General features: G+C 44.4%; 1 protein-coding gene across 1 annotated transcript in view; it reads right to left on the reverse strand.

The window, feature by feature from the left end:
- Positions 1 to 17562, reverse strand: part of ZFPM2 (zinc finger protein, FOG family member 2) — a 220449-nt gene that overhangs the window by 12699 nt on the left and 190188 nt on the right. Inside the window, exons 6-8 of the mRNA XM_078868938.1 lie at positions 14329 to 14559; positions 12910 to 13038; positions 6723 to 6857 (exon numbers count right to left, since the gene is read on the reverse strand). Coding sequence (XP_078725064.1) covers positions 6723 to 6857; positions 12910 to 13038; positions 14329 to 14559 — 495 coding nt within the window. The remainder of the gene's footprint in view (positions 1 to 6722; positions 6858 to 12909; positions 13039 to 14328; positions 14560 to 17562) is intronic.

Genomic DNA, 17562 nt, shown 5'->3' on the forward strand with positions numbered 1-17562 from the left:
TTAGTCAAAGACGAAAAACACCATGCATACATAGCCTTACATAGCCTGTCCAAGCAAGTGATGTTCATGAGCACCAATTAAGGCCGACATGGCACACGAGAGAGAGGGATGGCCAGCACCATGCCCAGCTGCCTTTATCTCCCCATCGCTGCACGGTGTACACATTCAAGGCTGAGTCGACCTAGGGGAGGCCCAAGACCAGTTCAGATGTTGGCCAGCCGAATGAATCTTACGCGACTGCGACGCATCACAACAGTGGGACGCATCGTGAGCTCGTGTCCACTGAAGCCAACAGCTACTCAATTCACATCCATCAAACACAGGTTGCTGGTTTCGTAGTTGCAGGTTCGATTAGCACAACACCACTGCAGACACATCTCTGCATGTGTACATGCACGGGCATTGATGCACGGGCATTGATCCACAAGCACAATGCTCACACGCATATCCATGAACAACACACGCACGTGCACATTATTGTGCAGCGTATATTATTCTAGTTAGTAAATGTGGACATTCTCTCGAAGCAAATGACCATTCGGAAATGCGGAGCAGGTCGGCGTGCAGTTTTAAACGTGGCAAGTAAAAATGAAATTAGGATTAAAATACAATTAGTGTTAAAATAACATTAGTATTCGTAAAAAAAGGGGGGCATCTGATTGATGACGTTCTTACACGGATGTAACATAATTGCGATTGGGAGGGTGTGATGGCATTGCCAGCCAAAATAAGCATAACCAAGAACAAAACATGCATCAAGGTGCGTGCAGAATGCTAATTAAAGAAACTTTCAAATGAAACTCACATTGCGAACTTTTTTTTTTAAAGGTATTAAAGGTATCATTTAAAATGGAAATACTTCTGACAGGCCTCGATAGACATGGTCAGATATCATTAATGTAATATTTTAATACGACTTTGGCTGAAGCGGCTCTATTTTTAAACACTAGAGCGCATGAAATCCACAAAAATTACGAGCCATAATTTGAACTTGAATTTGACTCTGAAATTAACAAACCCATTAAAAAAAATCACACCAGTATGATAAGACGCAAAGAGGGGGAGTGTATTTTGCGATAAGCAGGAGGATAACTCGACTTGGCCTGTCCCGAATCCGTTATCTGTGAGACACAGGCGATGATGACTAATTGCGAAATACCTGCCAAGTTTTTAATTAACACTTTGCATAATTAATATGCAAATGAGATTTGAAATGCAAATAGGGAACATTAATTTTTGCCCCTGCAGTTTTTATCTGTTTCTTATTTACCTAATGTCTTTGAGTTATCGGCAAATGCCAGTGCTATTCTGTCTGTACAAAGGTGGCAGGCGTACGGTTAGGCTCTTTCATTTCGCAAGCTTTTTGTTCCAACTTTGATAAACCTTTAAAGGTACTTCTGTAGCCACAAACTTTATAAAAGGATATTTCTGATTCAACATAAACAAAACGCGCATACACGCATGCGATATGCATGTACACGTGTACATACGTAGGGTAAATATGGTGTTTGCAAAGCCCAAAGATATTTAAAATAAAAACAGATGATGATTAATGCGTTACTGATTATAACATATTTTGAGGTATTTTTTTACGTTATGATAATTTTTGGAAATTATCACAATCAGGATGTAATATATAAATATAGCAGACACAAAATACATGTTTGTGGTAAAAAAACATTTCTACATTTTTAAGTAAAACATGGAACCAAGGATTTTAAATATTTCAGAATTTTCCTAAAAACATCATCATGAATACATTTAGAACAAAATACTTTTAAATTATATATAAAAAATAAATCAATGTTTAATGCAAGTTCTTGATGTGGAAATTCAATTTTTATTTCTGTAATGATTATTTAAGCAAGTATTATATGTATTTTAACATGGATAATGCTGATTAAAACAGCTTTACTCCCACATGACAAGTATTGTATGAATCATTAAGAGATAAGATGCAAGAAAAATAATTATTGCGACCATGACTTACAAGGAGAGCTGTGCTTTTGTTTGTAGGGATGTGGACACAAAGACAAAGCATCCCAGTATAGCCTTTAACAGGCTGCTGGGGCAAGTGCTGTAAGCGAGCACCTATGAAGGCCGGCATGGCACGTGGGGTGGTTAGGTTGCCAACATCACGTTCGACCATCTTTGTCTTCCCAGTGCTGATGTTAACACACGGCGCCAGGTATTAATTTAAGGCTAAGTCGACCTAGTAGAGGCCCAGGACCTGCTCAAATTATCCAACTGTTGTTGGTCGTGAGTGGGAATCGAAGTCCGGTCACCGGATTCGAGATACAGTGTTCTAACCACTGCGCTACAGCTCCCCACAAAACAAATAAAAAGATCCCCCGTATCGCCTGAAACAGACTGGCGGGGCAAGTGCTGTTAGCGAGCACCTATGAAGGCCGGCACGGCGCAAGAGGGGTTTGGGTGGCCAGCACCATGCCCGGCCGCCTTTGTCTCCCGAGTGCCAATATTTACACACCGCACCAGATACTAATTTGAGGCTGAATGGACCTAGGCGAGGCCCAGAACCGGTTCACTGGTGTTGGCCATGAGCAGGAATTGAACTCTGGTCGCTGGGTTCGTTGCGCAGCGCGCTAACCGCTACACTACCGCTCCCCGCACACACATGACAACACGCAGCTACAAGACATTTAACGTTTCATATACCTCCCAAATATCTGGCTTTTAGACAAAGCCATATAATTCAGACACTTTACTCAGGGAATGCCAGGACATTAGCTGTGATTGTCTAATTAAGCCAATGGACATGCAAAATTAACAAATGTGTTTCCAGCCAATTCCATAACGGAATGCTTATCATTGTGCCCACAATCAAGCCAAGGCACACACGATGGCCGACTTTGTAATGGCCCAGTGCAGTAATATATGGCATCATTTTTGCCGATTTCGTCGTCTTCATAATAATGCCATTCAAATGTTATACGTCGTCAAGACACCAGTGCATTTACAGACTTTAAAAATACTCTCTTGTTGTGACTAAATAATGGCACCGAAGTTGTTATGGATGAAAGGACTTGTTTATAAATGGAATAATCAAATGGGCATCTGAGTGTGATGGCGCACCATTTGTCTGGACATAGCAGGAACACACACACACTGACCCTTGCTTATTTTGGGGAGAAATTACCAAAAATGAGTAGCTACTTCGGTCCGTAACACTGGCATACATTGTTAGGCTCTTGACGGCAGTCCTGAACATTCTTAATGTGTGCAAGTGGACAGAAAAGGAGCAGCATGCGATGTAAGAATACCTTCTTGTGTGGTCACACCATATACAATGATTAAGGGGTGAGTGTGATGATTAGTGTTAATACAAGACTAGAACAACAGCCCTCACAGTCTTACCTCATAAGTTTAAAAATTGAGGTGACTGCATTTTTTTGGTCATACTTCAAATCATTATTCGCTGTTCTAAAGAAATAAAGAACGCAATGATTGTCCATAATAAGAGGTTTTTTTGGGGGTTAGATCGCTTGTCGTGATATTTTACGTTGCCAAAATGAAATTGCCCCACAGCTCTCGGCTGCAGTACTAGACAAGCCAACGGGAAACGTTGAATAGGCCGCATTTCGCTGATGAGACACAGCAAAGCTGAGGAAGTTAACAACAGTGGAGGTGTTGTTGTCTTTTTAAACACACTGCAGGCTTTAACTTGTTGTTTTATTTTGCCAATGTTGATTATTATTGTAATCGATACTGTACAGTGGGGAAGATTAAATAAATGTTTTGAGTGACAATATTGGGATCTTTTGTTGCATTTTGTATCCTTTCGGTGGTGTAATGTCTCTTCTTGCTTACAAGTGACACCACTGTTAGCAGGACAAGTACATATGCGATGTAACGGAAGTGACGTCACGGGCTAGTGATGTCATATTTTCAGACCAATTACTGGTAGGAACCTCCTGGTTACATCAGCCCATAGGGAATTATTGTGTCCGTCCGTCCGTCGTGCAGGGAGGGGCTGGGTGGGGAGGGGCTGGGTGGGGAGGGTGGGGAGGGGCTGGTCACCCCGTGGTGCCCTTATAAAACTCAACGTTTAACCTACTCACGCCGGCTTGTGCCCGCCCTCACAGTCGGCCATATTTACGGAATACACCACGCCGCCGTTGACCCTGGCCATTGACCGAGCAACCCAACGTTCCTACCAGCTCCCTCCGCAGGAATGTGTTTAAAACAAATATTTCCTCGGATTTTTGAAATATTGTATCTGAATCCGATCTTCTGATCTTTCACATTGATCAGCAAAATTGGAGTATATCGCTAGTGTATATAAAACACTGCATATTAAATGCTTCACAATTCACTTCAAAGAGACCCGGTGAGAGCTTGATAATTACAATGTAAACATATCAATCAATTCATTCTATCTTTGATAACAAACATAAAACGTAACACCTTCATCAATAACACTGCCTTAAAATGATCATGAGAAGCATTTCGTTTTAAGGTTGTGTTTTTGACAAATGTATTATATGTACTTGTGCACGACTACCAATGCAGTATTATTAAATAATTCGATTCATTGTGCCATGGAGTAGATCATCTACCTATTTGACAAAAAAAAGTGCGATATATATGCATGCAATTTATACGGAGAGTTGTTGGGGTCAAGATGTGACGCTGACTCTTGAAGCAAGCGGAGCTAATTTAAGAAATATTTGTGTTGCTTCTGAGGCTGACTACAAGCTACGATCTCTCCTGGGAGCGTTTTCATCAAGTTAGTCATACCAATGCAAGTACAGCTTGAAGCACGTGTATGTACACACGCCATATGCATATATATATGATGTTATATGATCGCATCATCCCAACGCTCAGATCCTTCCCACAGGCTCTCAATTGACTCCTGAATAAACTACAATATTGCCCTCACCTGTCTATGAAATCTTCCATGGACTCCTTCCATACATCTTTCCTCTCATCTCACTCTACTCTGTTCCATATGCTTTCCACTCCAGTAATTACTACAACTAACTATTTTTATTTTAGCAGGTAAGGCCCACTGAGCTATATGGCTCTTTTTCAGAAGCGACCTGGCCACAAATGACAGCGTAATTAAGTGGCTTATCGCGTGGACATTTATAGCAGCCAAATACTCTCGAGGGAGAACAGGCACATTTCCAAAAATACAGGGATGAGGGTTGGGATCGAACCCACGACCTCCTGTATGCCAGGCGAGGTAGTTAACATCTAATGACAAAGCCCTTCCGGCAGCCATTGCTTGATGGGAAGCTTCTCCTGCTCAGCTGCTGCCCCCATGATCTATAATTCCCTCCCTCTGGCTGTCGACGTGACCAAGAGCCTTCCCATGGTCAAGTCCCAGCCCAAGACCTTCACTCTTTTCCCTGCCAACAGCTGACTTCTTGTGTGAATTCCCTTTATTCACATCTCCACTATTTCCCACGGTGTTTTTTGCGTGCGTTTAGTTTTTTGTCCTTATGCCGCACCTCAGATTATCACGGTTGGCTGTGTACGGGTGCGAAAGAAGTTCAACATACATGCATACTCTGCAGTGCTCCACCAGCTCCAAAATATTTTAAATAAGCACCTTGAGATGCAGTCACATATACTACTAATAATAAAGTGTAATATCAAGAGATGGCCTGGACGATCAAAGGTCTCAGAACATAGCTGACATTTCTCAGGTCATGGGCTAAAATCCAGACAGCTGATCGTGATTAAACCGGTTTCTCATTTGTCATGAGGTGATGGTCTCAGCCCAGACATCAATGCCTGCACATACAAAAACACCCATCAGATTTAACTCAGTTCTGCACTTGATTTGGCCAAATGTCAGCTCTGAGACTCAAATTGGTTGACTTACTACATGACGAACATTACGCTCACATGCAGAGTGGATGGGAGAGCACTGCCCTCTACTGTGTTGACCAGATGCCAGAGGTTCCTTACCCGTACCCGTACCCGGCCGCACCAGGGTCGCAAACGGCTACCCGTACCCGTACCCGGCCGAGTACGGGTAGGGTACGGGTATCAGGTACCCGGTTGCGACCTCTGCCAGATGCTACTCGAAGGGATATTGGAGGTGGCTCTGCAAATATCTGCTTCTGCAGGATGTTCTCCAACACAGAAGGTTGCATTGCTTAACGCGCAATCCTAATAGATGCTTTGTCTTGGTGCATAACGACATTAAGCACATTTGGAATAAAAAAAAACCCATTCGGGAATAGTGGACATAGAATAGTTATCAAAGCTAGTTTCAGCGTAAACAATGAGAGCACAACGGGTCCCCGTTGCTTTGGTTATATTCTGAGCCAGACCCAGACTAAACTGAATAAATTCTAGTAAACAGATGATCAGATATTCTTTCTAGATTTGAAGCTTTCGTGACTGCAAGGATTCATATTCTTAGGTGTTTTCGGTAAAGTCACGTAGGTATCAAGTACAGCTGTCGTGGCTGTGCCGGTTCCACCTGAAGACGGAGGCTTGTGTTGCCTCCGAAACGTCGTGATTTTTATTCTATTTTACTTTTATTAATTTTAATGTTTTACCTACGTGACTTTACCGAAAAAACCTAAGAATCCAGATATTCTTTGTTTCTTTCGGTGAAGTCACGTAGATAGAAAAAAAAAGATGATTTAAAAAAAAAAAACTCACGACGTTTCGATCGCAACACAAGCGGTCGTCATCAAGCAGAGAGTTGAGTGTGGGTACGGCCACTCGGCTCCGAGTACCTGGGCCAAAGGGCAGAGGGGAGGAACCGCTCCTGGGTCTCGGCTGGTGCGTCTCGGCAGCGCCCATGAATCCTCCACTCGGCTTGGTGGCTTCCTCGCTCCCCGGGTGAGCTGGGCCGCAGGCCGAGTACGATTCTGCACGGCAAGGGAGGTTGCGGTGAACGCTGGCAATCCGAGCAGGGCGTGGAGCCAATGTAGGCTTGCAACAAAGGCAACTGTAAAAACATGTTATTTTGCTCTATAATTGTAATTTCACTGCAAAGCGCATGAGGCTCAATCTTTCACAAAAGAGAATTCAATATATATGTTCATTTCCGTATTTAGCTAGGTGATACCCACACTTTGAGATTCATTGTATTCATGACAAGCAGGATTTAGGTGGTCATAATTTTACAGGCATTTATGTATCTCCCTCTCTCAAATGTTGAAGAAAAAGGTGTCCCCTTGTTCAAACGACTTCTCCATTGGTGGTGCTGCCTCAGTGATGGAAATTCCACATTCCTCTTCTGGCACCAATCTACCCAAAAAAAAACTATTACCATTTGGCTTCAACATAATTGGTGCAGCCTCACCAGGCAGTGGATATTTTACCAACCCATGAGGGATTATGGGCTGGCATTGATCCTGGGTTGTATTTTAATGTATGCCTTTGCAAATTGTTTTATCAACAATAGCATGTCCTCAAACTAATGTGGGTGCATGTATAGCCCGTCTCGTGTATAATGGGGTCTTGGTGGTGGGGGGGGGGGGCAGCCAAAATGTTTTGAGAAACTGGATATCGTGCTGTAGAAGCTGATAAATCGAACAGTTTGCAACACTCATGTCCTGTGAATGTGTTTAATTGGCATAACAGATCCGATCTCAGCCCTTAGCCCGGTGGTGCAAATGCTGCTTGAATATGGCAGAGGCCATTGTTTCCACGGGATGAACACTGTTGTTGACTTGATGGAGGATGGGCTGACTTGATTCCTGGGCTGGACTCCAGAATGCCCAAAAATGCCAGCGCAGGTTTTATGCTGACAACGGCATGGAGAGCCGCTTCTGTTTTTTTTAATTCTACCACATTAGACCCAATGAGTCCTCTCACTTTTTTTTCTGAAGCGACCTGGCTGCAATTGATAGCTCAACGAAGTGGCTTATCACGTGCAAATTTAAAGCAGCCAAACACACATGTTTTGCAACATGCGTTTAGAGCCCATAGCCAGTTGTGGAACTTTGACATTGCGATGGCAGGAGTGAGTGCATCCACAAATCAACCGCAATGTTACATGGTAGTAATTATATATATATTGGAATAAGGCAATAACAAAGCAATTCGCTGTGCTGGTGAATAATGTTTCTTTAATGTCCTCGTTGCAGCAGATGTTGTGCTTTAGGAACAGAAAGTAAAAGTGCAGCACTGAAATGTTTTACTCACGCCACTGACGGCGGAAGGGCCTCGATTAGAGATAGTATTTGGCCTACTCTTCCATAATGGCCAATCATTTTGGAACAGGTGGGTGTGCCCACATGCTTTGTTAATGCTCCATATAAATAAACATGAATTGAGAGAACAATGTTGTTTCAGTTGAGAAATCTTTGTTTTACCAGCAGACCAAATGCTGCTGCTGCTGCGTAAACAAAGGCAAGGGTGGATAAGGAACCTTGACCAAGCCTTAAGTGACTTTGACCTGGAATCTAACCCTATTGCTTTTGATATCCAATGCAATATGCTACCCATTACTACATAGTGGCTCGTCGCTTTTATAAATTAATGTGCAGAGATGACATGAAGACTTGATGACAAAAATATAATCATGATTTATAGGGTAAACTTTAGGGCTCTTGAGTGTGATGGAGTTAAGGCATATTTTACTTGTCAGTTTGCTCAAATTACTTTCAGGATTTGGTCCTTGCTATAGCGAATGCTATAAAAATAGGTGTTACATTAATGGGAAATGCTATTATTTACAATATGACTGTGTAATCTATGATATGCGTTAAGCACATTCTTAAATGGCAAAACTTAAATGAACACACAACACATATATTTATCTAAATGAAGCAAACATGTACAGAGACTTTAAACGGGGTTGTGCATTGCATGCCAAAGAGAACATGGTGAATTTGATAATTACCTTGGCTATCCTTGACTGATTAGATTTTTTTTTACTTAAAACTACTGTGGTGAAAATTATACTAGCATACAAATGACCACACTGCCAATAATTAAACGGAGTTATATTCCATAATTGGGATTTTTATCGAAGCAACGTAAAACATTTCAAGGTTGACCATTTAAGGTTACCAGCAGAGAGAGATGTTCTCGTTTTCTTTGTGTCACCCCTGCACGATGATGGCACATTCCAAAACACAATCGCCCATCGACTGCGTAACATAAGAATTTGGATTATACCATTTCATTTCGGGGGGGTTATGCAAAAAAAATTACACTAATGGTAATACAGTATCTCTATTTATCTAAGAAAGCCTCCCTGACATTGCTCAGTGCAATCGACTCGCATGCATGGGTTTTCTCCAAGTGCTAAGGTGGCCTCCCATACCTGAGTATATTGAACAAGGCGATTGGCGAAATCATCCCATAATTACCCAAGGAAATAATTGGCATTTCAGATGATGAATGACTGAATGAATGACTTAATGAATAAATTAATCTCACACGTTAAGTTATCCAAGATGTAATCGTATGCTCCACAATCTGCTATACATCTAAATTTGCATCTTTGCTCATTTATTCATATTTATGTACACATCTCGATCCATATTCCTCATTAGCATATAACATTGTATAGAAGGCCTCGTTAGCATATTTCTCTGAGATTTTTTTTGCGCACTCTTTTAATTAAGGGGCACGCATTGTGCATGTTAAGCTGCGATAATGTTGTCGGTGGATCTTTCTTTTGCTTGATGCAGCGGCTCGCCCGAGACGATTACTGACAGCGAATACCATGCCAACATCGTCGCCAACAAACTCTCTCTCATCAAGGTCAGTGGGGTCACCACGACCGATGTCCGTGATGCCACCACACATCGTCATTGCTTCTGCCACTTGCATCAGCTTGCTGCACGGTTGACACCAAAACTCCAAGGTCTGCTCGTGTGGTCTCCCAGCAACTGGCTTTTGGTCTTCTCCTCGGTAGCCAATCTCTAGGAACCCTTCCAACGTCTCTTTCATTAACACGCCCTAATCCATCCCCGCTCATCGCATCTTTCCATGTTCTTCTCTGAACTTACAAGTTGCTTACCCTATCCTGCAACGACAATCCTAGCAACCTCCACACGTGCCGTTGCTTGTTAACATGTAGGTGTTTGACCATTGGCTTGATATGCACAGCCACAGTATCGTACATTGAAAGTCTCAACGTACGTCTAATGAGGAGATGGAGTGATTAAATCAGCTCGTGTTTGGTTGATTGTTGTATAGTAGGGATCGTGAGACACCGAGAGAGATTGGGGAGGCCCTGATCCAGCAGTGCAATTATCATGTCTGTTGTTGGTGATGATGATATTTCGAAATATAGCATGGTGGTCGATGACGATGATGATGTTAAGGTATTTTAAACGTGTCCTTCACCACTGCCATAGTCATCCCTGATGTATTATTAGAACTGAACAAACACAAATTGAGATTCATATTATTGTGCTTCGGGGGTGAAAAGTTATATTTGTCTTAAAGTATGAGCACTCCTTTTGTTTTACAAACACCACGATGCCATGCAGGCCGACTGGGTGTCCCCTCCCCCTCAATAAAGTCTTGTTTATGGAGTTGGCTAATTGTCTCCGGCTTAATTAGTGGCAGTGTAATTGGCGGCATAAGCCTCCAATGCACGTTCTAACGAGCACACCCGGCATTGGTGAGAACCCAGTGATCACAAACTTACTCACGGCTTGAAAGCAGGATCAGTCGGGGGAATGTATGTGTGTGTGTAATAGTGGGGCTTAATAATACGTTGTTGCTAATGGCATTTCCCCATATGGTCTAAACGTCTAGATGGGTGACCTTTTTATCTCAGCAGTGGTGGAAGCAATGATGGAATGCCTATCAATACCTTCCCAGCAACCTGAGTTCAATTCCTCACTATGCAAAAGCATCAGTGGACAACGATATTCGAACCTGTCCCGAGCCTCCTCTAGATTGACTCAGCCTTAAAAAATGTACGTTGTTGCAGTGTGGGAACATCTGCACTGGGGAGACCAAATGTGAGCCAGGTGTGTGTGTGAGTGGTGGTGGCCACGCCATTCCATAACAGGCATTCACACACAGCAATTGGGCCTGTAGATTAGGATAGGCTATAGGACCAATTGTGTGCATATGTGTGTGAACACGTATGTTTTTGTGTATTGCAGAGATAGCACACTGCCACAAAGCTGGTAACCTGAGTTCAATTTCCGGCCATTCCTATCTGACCAGTCCTGTGCCTTGCCGAGGTCGACTTAGCCTTAAATGAGTCTCTGGAGATATGCGTAAAACGTGAGCGTTGGGGAGGCCAAAAAAGTTGGCCATAGTCCTGGCCGCAACCCTCCCGAGCGTGCGCCATGCACGCCTTAACGGGTGTTTCACTAACAGCCCTTGCCCCCAAAAGTCGATAAGGCGGATCGGGGAATCTTTGTTTTGTGAGTGTGTGTGCACGTGTAACCACTCCATCTGAGACGCCCGTCGGCTCTATTCCCCACACGGTCACGATTGCGTTGAGAACGTTAACAACGTCGTTGGGATGCATCGAGAGAGGACAACGGTCCTTAATGAAGCCCAGTAGGCCTGAGTGTACGATGAGCTCGCCGGAGCCCAAGGTTTGATTCAAGCAGCTGCCCGATAATTTCTGCGGGGAATTCACCCCCGAGAGTGTCATCTGCTGCACCGTGGACGTTTAACAAATGAATGTTTCCCCCCTTCCCCCACCACCTTCTTCCCTCCCCATTTAAATCTTAATCTCCCCCACCACCCCCCCCCAGTGCACGGGGTTCCCACTTGGCTGGGGCAGAGGGCCCTGCATTCCTCGTCGCCCCCCCCCCCCTCCATGTCGTGCTGTCCCGTTGCGCCGCATTGGAAGCTTCCGCGGATTCTTTGCAAACCCTTGGCTGAAGTCCTTCGGCGTGATGTACCGGGCTCGTGTTTTGTTGCAATAAAATAAAATAAAATGTTATTGACCAAAACCTCCCAAACAGGGGCCTTCCTCGTAAGAGAGTCTTCAAACCCAGTGAGACCCTGCTAGGTAAATAAAGTACTAGTTTTACTTACTTATTCTAAGCATCATCTTTATTGGACAAAAAGAAAAATCGTATTGTTGGAAAATAACGATTTGTTCGTCAATTGGCTCAAGGAACTGATCAAATATATGTTATAGATTTATAATGATGTCAAACCGTTATTTTTAATTTGTGTGAAAGAAATGCATCGCTGGAATTGATATATTTTTAAAATATAACATTTGTTCTTGCACATGTTATTCATATTAATTTCATTGAGATGCGTTGTGGGTTATTTTTATGTTGATTTTTGTATTTTTTTTTTTTATTCACTTAGATACCTTTTTGCTAATCTTTCTTTGTATCCACTCCAGGTCTCCTTTGGGTTCCCACATAATTCGATTTAAAATAAATGTGTGATGCATGTTATATGTAAGTATGTATGTTCGGGTCAAGCTTATGAGGTCATCATCATCAGTTCTGCTGATGCCACCCCACCTCGGCTATCGCTTCCCCACAATCCCAGTCGAACGATATCGCCCAAGCGTAACTATACAAAATTATCCAAAACTACATCAATAATACCAGTGACATTTATCATCTCTCCAGGCTGGTAGTTAGCGATGGTCGTCCAATTGAGAGACCGGCAAGGAGCATGAACCATCACGTGAACTCCAGACATTCTCGCCGCAGCGGCTTTTGGCTAGCGATCGAACAAAGACGCTCACCGCATCGCGCGGCGCTTTCAGATGCGCTTCTGTGGCCGTCTGGAACGCACTTCCTTCCGATATTACGAAGCCACTGAGCTTGTGCACTGAAGCTATACACCTAGATTGAAAATTAATTTTACTCTAATTGATTTTTGTGTCTCGTTTGTTGGTCTTTCCCCCGCACCCCCGATTATCCCGGTTGGGTACGTACGAAAGATGTTCAACATACATGCATGTGAAATTTCCACTCCTAGTTCAGAGCCACTGCGGAGAGGCTTTGACCATTTTACCTCTTTCAGGTCCTCCAGGCGAAGGAGTTCCATCTGGAAGTCGCCCGGCGCAATAGAACTGTAGGTGCGCTTGAAGGTTCCGCTCACTTCGATACCAGATCCCACACGCTGTACATGGAAACACGCTCCCTGCACTCACGTAAACAGCAATAACAACAACCACAGAAATTGCTTTGCATGCATCGTAAATCGCATTGTGAGGAATGTCCTCCAGCACATCTACAGAAAGATGTGTCTCCAAAAGTAATTCATGTTCCACTTCAATTTTGCTCATATTCATTTAATGTTTCTATTCCAACTTTATTCCATTGCTGCTGTCAGCATCATGTAATGAGACGACGTTAACTGTCTGTGATCATCAGAGAGCAGTATCTCACCCTGTGCGCTCGGGAACAGTCCCAGGTATCGTAGACTTACTTTTTGACATCTATGCAATCGACCCTACAAACCACATGGATAATTTTTCCCAAATTTAGTCGCGAATATTTATGGAAATTAAGCTGTTGCGATGGCGTTTTTAACCATCACTGGGGATCAGGCTGAGACCATCAACTCGCTATCAGCTCAGTGGTTTAAACACTGAAACCGGAATTTAAATTGTCTGATCTTAGGAGCACTGGCTCATTGCTTAGGAGTGCCCGCCCACCTCCTATTTTGTGAATTTAATGTTTTAGGACTTAAACACTTTTGAGTTTCTTTCGACCATTAATCAAATTCCGGTTTAGTTATCTGATTCGAAAGGCCCATGTAAAGATGTGTCCCCGGAACATCATACACATGTTATCTCTCAAGGCAAGGGCTAGGTAGCATCAAGTGCAAAATCAAATCTGCACGATTTTCGAAATTAAAGCTGCACGACACTTGAGAGCCTGGTTTAATCACAGTAACATTTGAGCAGTGTCGGCTCAATGCATACCGTGGCCATTATGAGCCCCGATAGACACCGATACACCTCTGCATTCCTTTGTCCAATTACAAAAACAATTCAAATTGTCCCCGTGCTCAAATCAGCATGGGCATTGCTCATCTCCATCGGTGGCTCCGAGCCACCTTGCCACGACAGCAGCCTGTCTGTCCACTCTCTTAAAAGGAAACGCAGTGATCGAACACTAGAAGCATTGTCCACCTAGGGTTGCCACCTGTTCTGGTTTTCCCAGGACATCCTCTTGTGGAAGTAGCTGCTGTCACAGGACATTTAAAGTCCCGTTTTTTTACGTCAATTAACGTAATAGCACACCGCTCACGACAATGCATTTGTTCACAATGCAGCTCCCCCTTCTCCTGTTGTGGTATTGCGAGGTATTGTTCTTCCAATAGCGGCCTGTTGTGTTGTTGCTGTGGTTGTTGTTGTACCACCACAGAGGTGGCAACCCTGCGCGTCCACCACCAGCATTAACGAAAGCCCCAAGCGGAACTCACGGTTGATGGGCGAGGGCGGAACGATGACTCCGAGCTCAGGAGGCCTGGGGGGCAGCAGACTTAGACACCCCAGGAGTGGGTGGCGTGGGGCAGGCGCTCCCAGCTGGGGCAGCAGTGCCAGGCTCGGGGGCAGTGGGAGGTGTGAAGGGCAGCTGGGGTCCGACACCACGCAGGCCACCAGCTCCTCGCCTGCCGGCACCGAGCACGTGATGGTGCACCACACGCCGTCTCCTGCGGAGAGAACGCACGACCCTGCAGCACGCAACAGTACGGCCGTGCCGTGCGAGGCCGATTCTTGGGCTGAGCGGGGCGCAGTTGCTGAGAGTGGTGTTTCTCAAACGTTTTAGGCCTGCGGACCATTCAGCTGATGCAAGTGTTTCCGCGCACGAACCAGCCACCCACTCCTGGTGACAAGACGCATTCACTTATCTGTGTAAATACCAGAAAAAAAAGATTCACATTATTACGGAGCATGAAAAATGTTTTCTTTGTAAATGTTGTGGCTTGGCTCTCCAACACACCGGTGTGCTGTACTAGTGACGAATTGGCAAGTTCTGTTTACGTGACAACCCTTACTAGTTGGCTGTGTCAGGTGGTGGCGGGTTTTAACGACACATTTATATATTTACGCGATCTAACCCAAAAACCTCTATTATGGATATTTTTTAAACACAGCTAAGAGGTTTGTTTTGGGAGGGGGAGGGCAGCATTTATATCTTAGAATTAGAGTAGTTTAATCAGGGTAGTTTACCTTCCTTAATTTTGTAATTAAATATAATGAGTAAAATATAAATGAATGTCCGAAGCAAAAGGTTTAAAAGTTGTCATTAATTCCGGATCAGCCTGCATTTGCATCACAGCCCCACGGACCACGTGGAGGACCGCCGGGGACCACACTTTGAAAACCACTGCCTGAGATGGAGCCAGCAGGAATCGTTTCACAAGCTTCTGGCTCTGCCGATGAGAGCCAGAAGATCTAAAACCGGTCCAGACTTTGCTTGCTAAAACAAATACTGCTGGTTAATATTGATTTGAGAAGCCAGTAGGTCAAATAATAATAATACTTATTTTACTTGTATGTGTATGTGGAGACACAGAACAGAGGTCTTGGCCATGTGTTATTATTTCTTAGTATTTCTTGGCTCTATCCCATGTGAGTGTTGACTTGGCGTAATCCCTCCAGTGTTGATCAAATGAATACCGGCTTGTTGATCGTCAACAACAGTTGCCCTCGCGAGATTCTGGCTCTTGCCATATTAATGTGGAATTTCCACCACTGGCTCAGGATCCTAAAAGGAGATGAATGTCGCCCAATGCTCGTTGGGGAAGGGAGACACATTTTGGACTGTCTGGAGAAATGGCTCAGTTTATCGGGAAAGACTCATCGAGGAAACCACAAACCTATTTTTATTTTACCAGCTAAGGCCCACTGAGCTGCATAGCTTTTATTCAAAAGTGACCTGGCCACAAATGATAGCTCAACAAAGTGGCTTATCAAGTGGAATTGTATACCAGCCAAATACTCTAAACGCAAGTTGATTCCAAACGCGGAGAGAAAAACCGGAGGTCCCCGAGAAAATTCCACACGACCACGGGAAGAAAATGCAAATTCCAAATATACAGGCGTCAGGGTCGAACCCACAACTTCCTGTTCACCAGGTGGGGTAATTGACATCTCTCCACCGTGCAGCCCCGCGGTGACGAGTTCGTAGATGAGAAGGGCCTCTCTTTGACTGCGTGTCGAGGATAATGCCAGTTGTTGAACTACAATGATACAACCCTTAAAATACAACACACAAACCTAAAAAAAGTACACACTTATATAATGTTCTCAAATGAGCAGGTGATCATCTGCGCTGTGGAAACCTGACTCAGTAGGAGAAATTCCAGATTCCCTTGGTGGGGCCCCAATATGCTCACCCAACACACATTGTTGACTCCCAACAAAGTGGTAAATACAGAATCAATTGTACAAAATAGACATGCCATGTGTATGTCACAATAACATAGCGCAACTGAAAATTTTCTAAATCCTGCAGGTTCCATTCGCAGCCTTCGGGGTAGCTTCTCCCCCCAGTGCCCTGCATTGCCTCGAAGCAGCTTTTACTTCATTGTCAGTGGAAGCACCGTGGGCTGGTGCCTGCATGTTGAACTTTTTTCTCACCATACGTAGCCAACCGCGCTCATCGGAGGTGATGGTATCAATGACGACAGCCACCTTTGCCGCTCAAGTGCGATGATGTCACCACAGCGCTCATGCCAGGCTAGGTGCACTTTGATGACGATACCATCACAATGCTCACACTCACCGATGTAGCCCGGCATGAGCGTCAGTCATTGACAAGCTCGACAGGGTCTCAGAGATTAGCAATCGCATTGCCACTGGCAAGAAAGTGAAGATGAACAGTGTGTGGCTAAATGTGTTCGTGTGTAGGCCTACATGTGTGTGCACGTGTGTGTACAATGCAATGTGGGGAGAGGTGGTGCAGCGGTTAGTGCACTGTGCGATTAACCCGGCGACCCGAGTTCGATTCCGTTCATGGCCAACACCGGTGATGATTATCTGAACCGGTTCTGGGCCTCCCCTCGGTCTACTCAGCCTCAAATGAGTAACCTGTGCAGTGTTTAAAGATCGCCACTGGGGAGACAAAGGCGGCCGGGAATGGTGCTGGCCACCCACCCCAGTGTGTGCCATGCCGACCATCGTAGGTGCCCACTAACTAAGCACTTGCCCCAAGAGTCTGTTTTGGCTAAACGGGTGATCCTCGTCTTGTACAATTACAATTCCCTCCAATCTCCATGGACTGGGTTCAATGGCTGGTCATGAGAGATGCCACCACGTGCATCGCTTAATAGTATCTGAATCTTTTCTGCATGGGCTTCCTAGAGCTTGACGGGAGAGACAAGAGACAGCCGGGTATCCCGGCTGGCTATGCGAGCTCTTGCCATGCCGTGATGGTCTACAGAGGGGTGCTCAGCAATAACACTTCGGGTCTATAAGTCTAAATGGAGGGTGCTCTTGCTTGTACGTGCGCGTGTGCATGTACATGTTTGCGAAGGTATGTGTATTTGTTTGTGCGCTCTACGTTGCACTGCAATCACGGCGATTCAGGTGCCAATCGATATCAGAACTTCGTCAAAGCCAAGCGGCCCTTAATTGTGTACCCGTGACAATGTGGTGGTTAAAAGAGGCTGCGTGTGTATTTAATCTCCCCGACAATTTTAATCCAGGTC

The sequence above is a fragment of the Lampetra fluviatilis genome, chromosome 26 (assembly GCF_964198595.1).
Source record: "Lampetra fluviatilis chromosome 26, kcLamFluv1.1, whole genome shotgun sequence".
In the NCBI taxonomy this organism is placed as follows: domain Eukaryota; kingdom Metazoa; phylum Chordata; class Hyperoartia; order Petromyzontiformes; family Petromyzontidae; genus Lampetra; species Lampetra fluviatilis.